At 36.3% G+C, this 14,258-nt stretch overlaps 1 protein-coding gene across 2 annotated transcripts in view; it reads right to left on the bottom strand.

Moving 5' to 3' along the window:
* Window positions 1-14,258, bottom strand: part of LOC101691226 (complement factor H) — a 78,566-nt gene that overhangs the window by 30,370 nt on the left and 33,938 nt on the right. For both annotated transcript variants that reach the window (XM_045081134.1, XM_004756469.3), the window contains exons 7-9: window positions 12,402-12,572; window positions 8,239-8,433; window positions 7,093-7,269 (exon numbers count right to left, since the gene is read on the bottom strand). In XM_045081134.1, the coding sequence (XP_044937069.1) occupies window positions 7,093-7,269; window positions 8,239-8,433; window positions 12,402-12,572 (543 nt within the window). The remainder of the gene's footprint in view (window positions 1-7,092; window positions 7,270-8,238; window positions 8,434-12,401; window positions 12,573-14,258) is intronic.

Here is a 14,258-nt window from a genome sequence, read left to right on the forward strand (position 1 = left end):
CCCAATCCCATCTTGTTTCATTTATTCTTCTTCTACCCACTTAAGCCTCCATGTTGCATCACCACTTCCTCATATCAGGGAGATCATATGATAGTTGCCTTTCTCTGCTTAAGCTGGTGCAGCCACTCTGGAAAACAGCATGGAGGTTCCTCAAAATGTTGAAAATAGAACTGCCCTATGACCCAGCAATTGCACTATTGGGTATTTACCCTAAAGATACAAATGTAGTGATCCAAAGGGACACATGCGCCCGAATGTTTATAGCAGCAATGTCCACAATAGCCAAACTATGGAAAGAACCTAGATGTCCATCAACAGATGAATGGATCAAGAAGATGTGGTATATATACACAATGGAATACTATGCAGCCATCAAAAGAAATGAAATCTTGCCATTTGCAACAACATGGATGGAACTAGAGTGTATCATGCTTAGCGAAATAAGTGTTTTTGTTCTTTGAGTAAATACCAAGTAGTGTAATTGCTGGGTCATATGGAAATTCTATTTTTAACTTTTTGAGGAACCTCCATACTGTTTTCCAGACTGGTTGCACCAGTTTGCACTCCCACCAACAGTGCAAGAGGGTTCCCCTTTCTCCACATCCTGTCAACACCTGTGGTTTCCTGTGTTGTTGATTTTAGACATTCTGACAGGTGTGCGGTGATATTGCATTGTAGTTTTGATGTGCATTTCCTTGATGATAAGTGATGAAGAGTACCTTTTTGTAAGTCTGTTGGCCATCTGTGTGTCTTCTTTGGATAAATGTCTGTTCATGTCTTCTGGCCATTTTTAAATTGGTTTATCTTGTTTTTGAGGGTTGAGTTTTATAAGTTCTTTATATATTTTGGATACTAACCCCTTAAAGCGTGTCATTTGCAAATATCTTCTCCCATTCCAAAAGTTGTCTTTTTAGTTTTGTTGATTGTTTCCTTTGCTGTGCAGAAGCTTATTATTTTGATGTAGTACCAATAGGCTCTTTTTTCCCTTTTCCCTTTTGTTTCCTTTGTCTCAGGGATCTATTTAGAAAGTTGCTGTGGCTGATGTCAGAGAAGTTACTGCTTGTGCTTTCTTCTAAGATTTTTATGGTTTCATGTCTCACATTTAGATCTTTCATCCATTTTGCATTCATTTTTGTAAATGGCATAAGAAAGTGGTCCAATTTCATTCTTTTGCATGTTGCTGTCCAGTTTTCCCAACACCATTGGGTAAAGAGACTGTCTTTTTCCTATTGAATTTCGTTTCTTGCTTTGTCAAAGATTATCTGACCATATAATTGTGGGTTTATTTCTGGGTTTCCTATTCTGTTCTATTGATCTGTGTGTCTACTTTTGTGCCAGTATCATATTGTCTTGGTCACTACAGCTTTGTAATATGACTTGAAATCTGGAATTGTTTTTCTTTTTTAAGCTTGTTTTTCTTTTTTAGCTTTGTTTTTCTTTTTCAAGGCTTGCTTTGGCTGTTCAGGGTCTTTTGTGGTTCCACATAAATTTTAAGATTGTTTGTTCTCAGTCTGTGAAGAATGCTGTTGGTGTTTTGATAGGGATTGCATTTAATGTGTATATTGCTTTGAGTGGTGTAAACATTTTAACAATATTTGTTCTCCCAATCTATGAGCAAGGACTGTCTTTCCATTGCATTATAACATCTTCAATTTTTTTAAATCAGTATTTTACAGTTGTCAAAGTGCAGTGCTTTTTGGTTGCTTTACTCTTATGTATTTTATTATCTTTGGTGCAATTGGAAATGGGACAATTTTCTTAATTTTTCTTTCTGCTGCTTTATTATAGTTGTACAGAAAGACAATAGATTTCTGTACTATGATTTTGTAACCTACAAATTGAATTCGTCGATCAGTTCTAGTAGGTTTTGATGGAGTCTTTTGGATTTTCTATATAGAATACCATGTCATCTGCAAATAGTGACAATTTTACTTTTTCCTTACTGATTTGGATGTATTTTATTTCCTTTTGTTTTCTGATTGCTGTGGGTAGGCCTCCTGGTACTATGTTGAATGAAAGTGGTGGGATAGGGGCACCTGGGTGGCTCAGTGGGTTAGGCCGCTGCCTTTGGCTCAGGTCATGGTCTCAGGGTCTTGGGATTGAGCCCCGCATCAGGCTCTCTGCTCAGCAGGGAGTCTGCTTCCATCTCTCTCTTTCTGCTGCCTCTCTGCCTACTTGTGATCTCTCTCTGTCGGGTGGATAGGTAAAATCTTTAAAAAAACAAAAAAGTGGTGGTATATCCTTGTTTTGTTCCTGACCTTAGGGGAAAAGCAATTTTAGGGGAAACTCAGTTTTACCCCATTATGGGAGATGTTAGTTGTGGGTTTTTCATATGTGGCCTCTATTATGTTGAGGTATGTTCCCTCTAAACCTACTTTGTTGAGGGCTTTTATCATGAATGGATGTTGTACTTTATCAAATGCTTTTTGTCAAAAAAGCAATTTCTGTTGAGATGATCTTATAGTTCTTATCCTTTCTTTTAATGATGTGATATATCATGTTGATGGATCTGTGAATATTGAACTGCCCTTGAAACCCAGTGATAAATTCCACTTGATTGTGGGGACTATTTTAAAAAAAATGTATGTTGGATTGAGTTTGTTAATATCTTGTTATGGATTTTTGTGTCCATGTGACATTTTTGTGTCTTTTGTGTCATCAAAAATACTGACCTCTAGTTCTCTTTTTTGTGGTGTCTTTATTTGGTTTTGGTATCAGGGTAGTGCTGGCCTCATAAAATGGATTTGGAAGCTTTCCTTCCTTTTTTATTTTTTGGAATAGTTTAAGAAGAATAGGTATTAACTTTTCCCTAAATGTTTGGTAGAGGGGTGCTTGGTTGACTCAGTCAGTTAAGTGTCCGACTCTTGATTTCAGCTCAGGTCATGATCTCCGTGTCATGAGATCCAGCTCTGTATCAGGCTCTAGAGCTCAGCAGGGAGTCTGCTTGGATTCTCTCTGAGTTCCCCTCTGCCCTTCCATCCCCATCCACTCTCAAAACATAAAAGTAAATCTTAAAAGAAAATGTTTGGTTAGTTCATCTGTGAAGCCATCTGATCTTGGACTTTTGTTTATTGGGTTTTTTGATTACTGATTCAATTTTTTTTTTTTCTGCTGGTAATTGGTTGGCTCAAATGTTCTGTTTCTTCCTGTTTCAATCTTGGTTTATAGGTTTATATTTCTGAGAATTTAGTAATTTCTTCTAGGTTGTCCAATTTGTTAGCATGCAGTTTTTCAGAATATTCTCTTATAATCATTTGTGTTTTTGTGGTATTGGTTGTTATTTCTCCCCTCTCATTTGTGATTTTATTTATTTGGTTCCTTTTTCTTTTTGATAACTTTGACTAGGGGTTTATAAAATTTATTATTTTTTTCAAAGAATGAGTACCTGGTTTCACATTCTCTTCTATTATTTTTCTAGTTTCTGAATCATTTATTTCTGCTCTAATCTTTATTATTTCCTTCCTTCTGCTGGTTTTAGGTTTTGTTTCTTGTTGTTTTTCCAGCTCCTTTAGGTGTAAGTTTAGATTGTTTAGTTGACATTTTTCTTGCTTCTTGAACTAGGCCTGTATTGGTATAAACTTTCCCCTTGGAACCAGTTTTGCTGAATCCCAATTTTTTTGAACTGTTGTGTTTTCATTTTCATGTACTTTTTAATTTCTTCTTTTATTTCCTTGGACCCATTCAATGTTTAGCAGCATGTTACTTAACTTCCACGTATTTGTGGACTTTTGTTTTTTTTTCTTGTGGTTGATATCTAGTTTCATACTATTGTGGCCAGAAAAGATGCATGGTATGACTTTGACCTTTTTGGATCTGTTCAAGTTTCTTTTGTGGTATAATATGTGTTCTATTCTATGTGCACCTGAAAAGAGTGTGTATTCTCAAGTTTTATGATAGAATGTTCTGAATGTATAAATCCATCTGGTTCAGTGTGTCATTCAAAGTCATTGTTTCCTTGCTGGTTTTCTATTCAGATGATCTGTCCATTGATGTAAGTGGGGTGTTAAAGTCCCCTACTATTATTGTATTATTACTGATTAGTTTCTTTATGTTTGTTATTAACAGTTTTATGTATCTGGGAGCTCCCATGTCAGTTGCATAAATCTTTACCATTGTTGTATCTTCTTGTTGCATTATCCCCTCTATCATTATATGTTGTCCTTCTTTGTCTTTTGTTACAGTCTTTGTTTCAACATCTATTTTGTCCAATTTAAGCACTGATACCCCAGCTTTCTTTTGATACCCATTTGCAGTGATAAATATTCTCCATATCCTCAGATTCAATCTTCAGGTGACTTTTGTTCCAAAATGAGTTTTGTAGGCAGCATATAGATGGGTCTTGTTTTATTTATTCAGTCAACTTGTGTCTTGATTGGAGCATTTAGCCCATTTCTGTTCAAAGTAATTATTCCCATTCAAAGTATTTATTGCCATTTTATTACCTGTTTTGTGGTTGTTTCTGAAGATTTTCTATGATCCTTTCTTGTCTTTCTCTCTTTTTTGGTTTACTGGTTTTCTTTAGTGACATATTAGATTTCTTTCCCTTTATTCTCTGTATATTTATTAGTGGTTTTTGGTTTGTGGTTACCATTAGGTTTGTATGTAAATTTCTGCATATAGCAATCTATATTAAGTTGATGGTCATTTAAGTTCGAACCCATTATTACTCCTCTCTTTCCCAGGTATATGGTGTCATATTTTATATCCTTTTATTTTTTGAATTCATTGACTGATTTTTTTTTACATAAATATTCATTTTTATTGCTTTGTATTACTTATGTTCATGCTGTCACTTTTGCTGTCTTCTCACTTGGAGTCCCCTTTAATATTTCTAGCATGGCTGGTTTAGTGGTCATGAACTCCATTAATTTTTGATTGTCTGGGAAATTATTTTTCCTTCTATTCTGAATAATGGACTTTCTGGTTAGAATATTCCTGGCTGCAGATTTTTTGCATTCAGGACTTTGAATTTATCATGCCACTCTCTTCTGACTTGGAAAATTTCTGCTGAAAATCCCATGGTAGCCTTCTGGGTTTTCTCTTATATGTTACTGTCTTTTTGTTTGTTTTGTTTTGTTTTTATCTTGCTGCTTTAAAATTTTTTTCTATATAACTATGTTTTGCCAATTTAATTATAATATGTCTTGGTATGGGTCTGCTTTTGTCGATTTTGCGGGGTTCTCAATACCTCCTGTATCTGGATATCAGTTTCCTCCCCAAGACAATGGATGTTTTCTGCTATTATTTCTTCAAATAAATTTTCTGCCCCTCTTTTCCTCTATTTTTCTTCTGGGAATCCTATAATATGAGTGTTGTTTTGTTTGATACAGTCACTGAGTTCCGTATGTCTATTTTTATTTTGCATAATTCTTTTTTCTTTCTTTTGTTCAGTGTGATTACTTTCTGTTACTGTCTTCTAGGTCATTAATTCATTCCTCTGCTTCTTCCAGTGTGCTGTTCATTCCATCAAGTGTGTTTCTCATTTTGTTTATTGAGCCCCTGATCTCTGCTATGTTATTCTTTATCTCTGTGTTAAAGGTCTCACTCAGGTCTTTGACTTTTTTCACAAGTCCAGTGAGTATCTTTATAATCATTACTTTAAATGATCTATCAGGCATAATGCTAATATATATTTTACTTACATTTCTGACTGGGGTCTTTTATTGTCCTTTTATTTGGGACAAATTCTTCTTTTTTTTTTCCCCCTAAATTTCTGTGCATACTTTTTTGTTCAGAAAGTCAGCTACTTCTCCTGTTCTTGAGGGTAATGGCCTTATGAAGAAGAGGTTCTATAGGGCCCTGCAGTGTTTTGACCTCTGTGTCCCAGGGCCTGAAACTTTAGGGTATTCTCCAGTGTGTGCTGTATGCACACTGCTGTTGTGTCCTGACTGCTTTATCCTTTAGGCCAGTCATCTGCAGACGTCCTCTTTCTATATTGTGGTCAGTATTTGGTCCCTGACCTGACTGTGGTGAGTTTTAACTAGGTGTTTGTGGTCTGTTTGCAAAATGAGACCTCTTATCACCATTCCTGGAATCAAGGGTCTCCAAACTCCCAGGCTGGGAGATGGGGTGGGGGCAGGGGTTTGGGTCGGTCTCCCAAGGGAGGAGTCTGGCTGCTCAGGGACTGAGGCACACATGACTGGAAGTGTGTTTCCACTGGAGCACAGGGAGTTGGGACTTGGTACAAACAAGTTAGGTAGTGAGTGCTGGTCCTGTGCTGGTTCCCACAGGGGGCTCTGTGTTTATGTTGAAGGGTTGGGGGTGGGGGAAGGCATCTGCTAGTTCCTTTGTTCCCAAAGGGGTCTCTCTGGAGTAACTGCCTTTTTGCAACACACTCCTCACTGTGTGCCCCGGGTGCTCTTCAGATTGCTCTTCCCAGCTATATGTTCTCAGGCTGTTTGTTATCTTTTCTCCAAGTCCCAATGCCCATTGAGCTGTCCCAGAGCCAAACACTGACCTTTAGGACCCTAGCCTTTAAATCCCACTAGTTATAAACATTATGAAATTTGGGCTCTCTCACTTTCCAAGACAATTACCATGGTGATTCATTTCCCCATGTGCTGCCTTGTGTGTTAATCTGTCCCTTGCCTTCCTCTCTAACCATGGCTTTCTCCCCACCTCAGTGATCACAATCCATTCCTTTCAAACTGTGTCTCTATACATCTTACTTCTTCGATGTGGTCTCTCCATGACCTTTAGTTGTCGGATTTGTTCTGTCAGTCTTCAGGCCGATTTCTGAAGAATTTAGGATGATCTGATGGTTATCTCAGTGTATTCACCGGACAAGGCAAGCTTGGGTTCCTCCTACTCCACTGCCATCTTTTTTTCTCCACTTCTGGTGTCACTCTATTATTATAGGTTTCTTCTTTGTCTTTCTTTTACTGTTTTCTTCACTAATACCTATCAGTAAACATTTATTTTGCTATATATGTATCAAGAAATTTGCATATCTATTCATACATACTTGGAAAAAATAAGGATGAGTATATGCATTGGCAGAAATCAGAAAGTTGATATAAACATTTTGCTACAGTTAATAAAAATGTGGGTTAGAAAACCATAAATAACTGGGATCTCAGCCCATGTACTTACTGAGAGAAATACATTCGGGAGGAGGGAACCAGTCATTCTCTGTACATGTCATTATAGTCTGCTTATCTTGAAGACTGTAACCAGAATTGCATTGAACTCTCACAGATTGACCTTGGGAATATTTTTCTGCATACCTTGGATTCTTTCCATTTTTCAAATAATTGAAAGTACATTGTCCTAAAAACCATAAAACCCATAAAAACATTTAAAAAATAATAAGTTAAAAACTATTTGTACAATATTTCAGCTATAACATCTAAGTATCCAAAAGTAACATGCAGCTCAAGAAAGACTAAAGCTACTATCAAATGTGTAAAAAGATAAAATCAATATTTGATATTATTTATCTTCAGTTTTTATAATTAAAATGCATATGAATGATATGGGTGTTTTTGAAAAGCTTCTATCTTTATCTGTAAAGTGATTTTTATGAAGAGCTCCTTATAAAAAGAAAAGCGTGTATGGGTCGTTTTGCTCATAAAACTCATCCTTTGGCCTTATTTTGTCATACAAGGCTTAATGGTACTCACTTATGCATTTTTCTCCCTCTACTATTTGAAATATGTTGGAGGCCACGGCACGGCTGGAGTCGAGGGCCAAACCAGGCCCTGACTTGTGTCTCCTTCAAAGTCCGGACACCTTGACAAGGTTAAGGACGGGAAAGTTGAGTGCACTGAGAAAGGGTCTGTGCTATGTGTCGTGCGCTCGCCTATGTGACTTCCCACACCCTCTCCCTGCAGTAGGGAACAATGTGGCCAGAATCCTAAGTTCTTAGTTAATCCTTGTTGTTCTGTACCTCCCATGATCCACTCCCTGGTTGATTGTCTTGCTAATGGCTTTATCCGAAACTACCTGGGCTCCCGAGGTTTGCTTGTAGTTAATATAAACTTGTTATAAGAACTTACGGTCATCTGACTAGGTACTGATGTAATGCTCCTATTCTGCTTTGCCTTATAAATGCTTGTAAGACGTGAAATAAATTTGGCACTGTAGGACATCCTCTTCAGTGTCCCTCCTGCCCCCATTTCTTTGTCTCTTAACTTTTTTTCATCATCCTCTTAGCCCCCACGGTTACCCTGGTCGATTCGTTGCACTGGCTGCGACAGAAATATTTACAGATACACAATTGGAAAAAGATTTACTTACTCTGGCATGGTTCTGCTGGGTCCCATCCTTTCTGTGTGCAAGTAATGTGTCCCCGACTATGTTTTGAAGGAGTCACAAAATTGGTATCACAGCTATAGTAAAAATATGCTCCTAACTGTGCTGGAAAGGGTGATCTATACGTATATCCAATCTGTAACTGTCCATGTTTTATTTCTGGAGCATCACAGGTCTTTGCTTGCAATACAAAGAAAAGAAACAAAAACAGTATAAATAATGTTTTACCTTAATAAAAAAATCAAATTAGAAATGAATTGTTTCATTTCTTAAGGAATCTCCATGCTGTTTTCCAAAGTGGCTGCACCAATTTGCATTCCCATCAACAGTGTAAAATGGTTCCCGTTTCTCTACATTCTCTCTAACACTTGTTGTCTACTGGGTATTTACCCCAAAGATAGAGATGTAGTGAAAAGAAGGGCTATCTGTACCCCAGTGTTCATAGCAGCAATGGCCACAGTCGCCAAACTGTGGAAAGAGCCAAGATGCCCTTCCACAGATGAATGGATAAAGAAGATATGATCCATACATGCAATGGAATATTATGCCTCCATCAGAAAAGATGAATACCCAACTTTTGTATCAAGATGGCTGGGAATGGAGGAGATCATGCTGATGAAATAAGTCAAGCAGAGAGAGTCAATTATGTGGTCTCACTTACTTGTGGAGCATAAGGAATAACATGGAGGACATTGGGAGTAGGAGAGGAGAAGGGGGTTCGGAGAAATTGGAGGGGGATATGAGCCATGAGAGACTGTGGACTCTGAGAAACAAACTGAGGGTTTTGGAGGGGTGGGGGTTGGGAGGTTGGGTGAGCCAGGTGGTGGGTATTATGGAGGGCAAGTATTGCATGGAGCATTGGGTGTGGTGCATAAACAATGAATCTTGGAACATTGAAAAAAATAAAGTTTAAATAAAAAAAACTTAATCTCTCAAAACAAACTGAGGGCTGCTGGGAGGTGGGGGGTTGGGAGGTAGCTGGGTTATAGACACTGGGGAGGGTTTGTGCTATGGTGAGTGCTGTGAAATGTGTAAGCCTGATAATTCACAGACCTGTAACCCTGGGGCAAATAATACATTATATGTTAATTAAAAAAACCTTATGATGTACTAAAAAATATATATGAATTTCATGTAAATATAAAAATAAATAAAAAATGAAAAAAGTTGTTTCTTTGGTGAATTATATCCTCTTATTAGTATAATTTCACTCATGACAACAGGATTTCTAGGACAAGAAAAGTTGCAAAATTCAGATGACAGGGATATGTGATGAAGTTATTGTTAATGAAGTTAAAATTATATCTTGTGAGTGATACGATATATAAACTTGTAGGAAGACTCTTTTTTTAAAAATATTTTTTAAGATTTTATTTATTTGACAGACAGAGATCACAAGCAGGCAGAGAGAGAGGAGGAAGCAGGCTTCCCACTGAGCAGAGAGCCCAATGTGGTTGTCAATCCCAGGACCCTGGAATCATGACCTGAGCTGAAGGCAGAGGCTTTAACCCACTGAGCCACCCAGGTGCCCCTGTAGGAAGACTCTTGAGGAATAAGACAGTACAGACCTATTTAATGAATTCCCCTTGAGTCTGTATATCCTAGCCCTGATTGATTAAATGAGCATCTTGGTTGAGAGATGAAAATACTGATTTTATTGTCCACATCATCTATCTTCTTTTCCATTCTTTTCTGTTCTCAATGGAAAATCAGGGCCCTGTCTTTCTTCTCAAACCAACTCAATGTAGGGAGATAGTGTTTTTTTTTTTTTTTTTTGTAAGTTAACATTCATTAACTTATTTTTCTATTTATTGTAAATGGTGTAAGAAATACAGAGAAACACAAAAATTTTCCATTTGCCACATTATACAGGAAAATAATGCCTGAAACCAGTCATTGAGGCAAGTTTTCCTCTTTTTATTTAATCAGAGAAATGGAGTAAAATATTTCTTTTTTTAAAAAAAAGTATTATTTATTTATTTGACAGAGACTGACAAATCACAAGTAGGCAGAGAGTAGGGGAGCAGGCTCCACGCTAAGCAGAGAGCCTGATGTGGGGCTTGATCCCAGGACCCTGAGACCATGACCTAAGCTGAAGGCAGAGGCTTAACCCACTGAGCCACCCAGGTGTCCCTAAAAATATTTCTTAATATCTAAATAGTTAATTAAGATTATAGTAAAAATTTGATTATTACTAATCTTAATTGGTGAATGAGATATTGTAAAATGTCATACATATGTCATAATATATATGACATATATCATACATATGGCATATTTAAAAATGTCATACAGAATATGTCATATTATATGTGGTATATTAGATACATATATTACATATATATCATATATAATGTGACACACATGTCATAGTATATATATATATAGTGTATGTGAGGTGTTTAAAATGTCCTAATTACATAGTATGTCATATATACCATATATATGAGATGTTTTCAAACATGTCATATGTCATAATATGTATATTTTAGGAGAAAAGTGAATATTTGATGCCACGATAGTTCAATTCTTTTAAAACACAATGAAAGTGTCCTATTTTTATTGAGGTATAATATAATTATATTTTATTGAGTTATTCTTATATATTGAATATTTCTTACATATATGTTTAAGTGTTCTGTTGTTTACAAGACATTTATGTATAATATTTTCTAGAAAAATTTTTCCTTTTTGTTGGATGATTTAGAGATAATCTAGTACTTTTAATACCAGAGTAAGATTAGGTGTTTTTTTCCCATAAAATGATTTGATTGCAAGGAATCTTGACCAACACATGAACAAAATTTCCAACACACACACACAAAGTATTCATTATCATCTTTATATACTTAAGTTCACCGATCCATTTTCTTTTTTGTTTAATTAGAGAAATTTTCTAGTAGTCTCTGCAGACTTGTTATTTGGATTATACACTTTGAATCCTTTGCATATACTAATGTTTTTCTTTAATAAAGATTTTTAAAAAGATTTTATTATTTATTTGAGAGAGAAAGAGAGAGAGCATAAGGGGGGTGGATGGACACAGAGAAAAGCAGACTCCCAGCTGAGCAGGAACTAGGGATCATGACCTTAGCCAAAGGCAGAGGGTTAACCAACTGAGCCATCCAGGTGCCCCTTTAATAAGTATTTGTAAATGATACCTTTTCTAGGTATAGATTCTTGGCCTACAGTCCATAGCTCTCATTGCTAGATCCCCCCTCCATCTCTTTTCAAGCTTCCAATGTTGAGATTAAGATACTCATTTACTCTTAGTTCCTTTTAAGTAAACTTTTAGGGTTTTTTCCTACTAATTTTGGAAGATTTAGATTATTTTCTCTCTATCCTCGAATGAATTTCATCATGATACATCAAGATATGTTTCATTTAACAATAATTCTACCTTGTGCAAGCTTCAGTCTTTGGATTTGCAAGAACTGAGTCTTAAAGAATTCGACTAAATTGGCTGTGAAATTGTAAAGGAGAGATTTGAATCCTGGTGGTATGATTTCAGAACAATTATGGTTATCTACCTATTATGGTGTTTCAAAGGATGTCAATTAAAGAAAACAGCCTGATGAGATTTCTTCTCAAAAGCTATACAAAGGGGATAAAATTAAAAGTAAGTATTGGCTTGAACCTCTTTACTATATTCCTCTTTCATCTGGGCACACTTAAATATGTTTTTATACTCTGACATGATCATCTCTGAAGCAAATATAATATTTCATATTTAGTCTGATCAGCACTGACATTGGCAAGACTGACCCACAGAAACTTGGAAATGATAAAAGTTTGTTGTTTGAAGACAATGTATTTTGAGGGGAATTTGTTACACTGAAATAAATAATACATTCTAGTCTTACCAAATGTTTTAGTTCAGATGTTAAAATTACTTTAGAGAAATTTATGTTCATACACAGCATATTTAACATTAAATAGCAAAAAGAAAGAATTTATAATATTAAATACCATGTTCTTGATCCTGCTTAGAATTGTCTACTTTGAAGAGAGAAGAATATCTCTGAAGCCTCTGCTTTACATACAAGGTAAGGCAAATATTTGGATTTATTGTGTCCCCATTTTTGTTGTTGTTTAAGAGACAGTAATTTCAGAATTAAAAAGTAGGTCAAGGTAAGAATGGAACTTACGAGAACATTTCGGAGAAGGGTCCCAGTGTTTACCATAACATCTTGCTCTATTTGTACCAGTTGGATAAAAGTCCTTTTTACAGAAATATGTGATTTCACTTCCAGGTCTGTATTGGATGGCTTTTGGTGTGTAGTCACCATTTTGAATATCAGGAGGACCACATACTACTTCTGAAAAAGAAATAAGGACATGTGGATAATGCTGAAATCACCACCCATTAAAATAATCACATACATAAAAATAAAGGAAGCTGGATATTTTTTTTTGTCCATGTCACAGCACAAAAGGGAGTAAAATAGTCTCATATCCTTCCCACCATATCACTCACATCCCACCACTGTATCTCTCATCTGATGTATCTGTGCCCCTTGAACTTTTCGCTCTCTCTCTCTCTTTTATGATTTTATTTATTTGAGAATGACACAGTAAGAGAGAGAAAACACGAGAGAGGGGAGGGTCAGAGGGAATAGCAGATTCTCTGCTGCATGGGGATCTCGATTTAGGACTCCATCCTGGGACTCCAGAATCATGACCTGAGCCAAAGGAGATGCTTAACCAACCAAGCCATGCAGACTCTTGAAACCTCTTTCTCCAAGTCATCACATACATCACGATATTTCATATGTGGCAATAAATTCATGACATATCACTTTGACTATTCTTTCCAACTGTTCTTCAACTGCCTTGACATATGTGGTTCTCATTCAGACTCTTAAAAAATATTCCAGGACTCTCCTTTCCAGACGCTTAGTAAGACTGCATATTCCTACCCATTTGAAATAGACATGGCCCTATGATTTGCATAGGACAATGAAATAAGTGTAAAGTATCATGTTTTCCTTCAGGGAGGAAGTTTAAAAAGCCATTCTGTAATTTTATTTTCTTAATGTTCTCTTCTCCATAGCTGCATTGATTAGGGAAAGCCATGGAAAGATGATGTCTCTATCTGTTGGTTTGCACAATGAATATAATGAAGAGAATCCCTTCAGACCTACATTGGAAATGAGCATAAATAGGAAATTAACTTATGTCAAAATAAAGTTGGATTCAGATTCTGAGGTCTTACTTTAAAGTAGGTAACTTCATTGAAACCTGGAATGATGATTTAGTCTAATGTTCTTTGACACCTGGAATGATGATTTATTCTAATATTTATAAAGGACAAGAGGACTCATCCAAAGTAAGTGGTTTATAAATTATATTTTGATGACTGGATAGATAACTTAAGTATTTAATATTTTGGTGCGGCTCTGGAAGTAAAACATGTGACAAAAGTTAATGCCAGAGGATTTGTGCACCCATGTTCTTTGTGTAGGAACCATGAATGCCATGAAGACCCATGGACCCCACACACCAACAGCTGAACATGGATCTAATGTGAGTGATTATTGTTCTGTGTTCATTAACCTCTTCATAAAATATTTTCTTAATAATGCCTGAAAATGGAGGTCGCTCAATTGTAGGAGGGTATATTTTCCAAGGAGCTGTTTGTGAACTCAACCATTTTTTTTTCCCTTGTGGGGGAGGGGGTTCCTGGCTGGTTCAGTCAGCAGAGCATGTGATACTTGATCTCAGGGTTGTGAGTTCAAGCCCCATATTGGGTGTAGAACTTACTTAAAATTAGAAAAAGTCAACTAAAATTTTTTTTAAAGAATAAAATCAACTCAGAAGCTAACTAGTTTTTGCAGAAGAGGATCATTGAACAAGGTGTACATGTAATTATGAATCATATGATTAAAAGTTCAGAGGGCTCTTAAGAATTCAACTCTTCTTACCATCTCCCCGCCCATCCTGGCCCACAGTATGACAATATATGTAAAACTCACCCTTTTAGAAAGGCACTCAACCTCTGATTT

The sequence above is a fragment of the Mustela putorius genome, unplaced genomic scaffold (assembly GCF_011764305.1).
Source record: "Mustela putorius furo isolate JIRA1106 unplaced genomic scaffold, ASM1176430v1.1 tig00000508_pilon_pilon_pilon, whole genome shotgun sequence".
In the NCBI taxonomy this organism is placed as follows: Eukaryota; Metazoa; Chordata; class Mammalia; order Carnivora; family Mustelidae; genus Mustela; species Mustela putorius.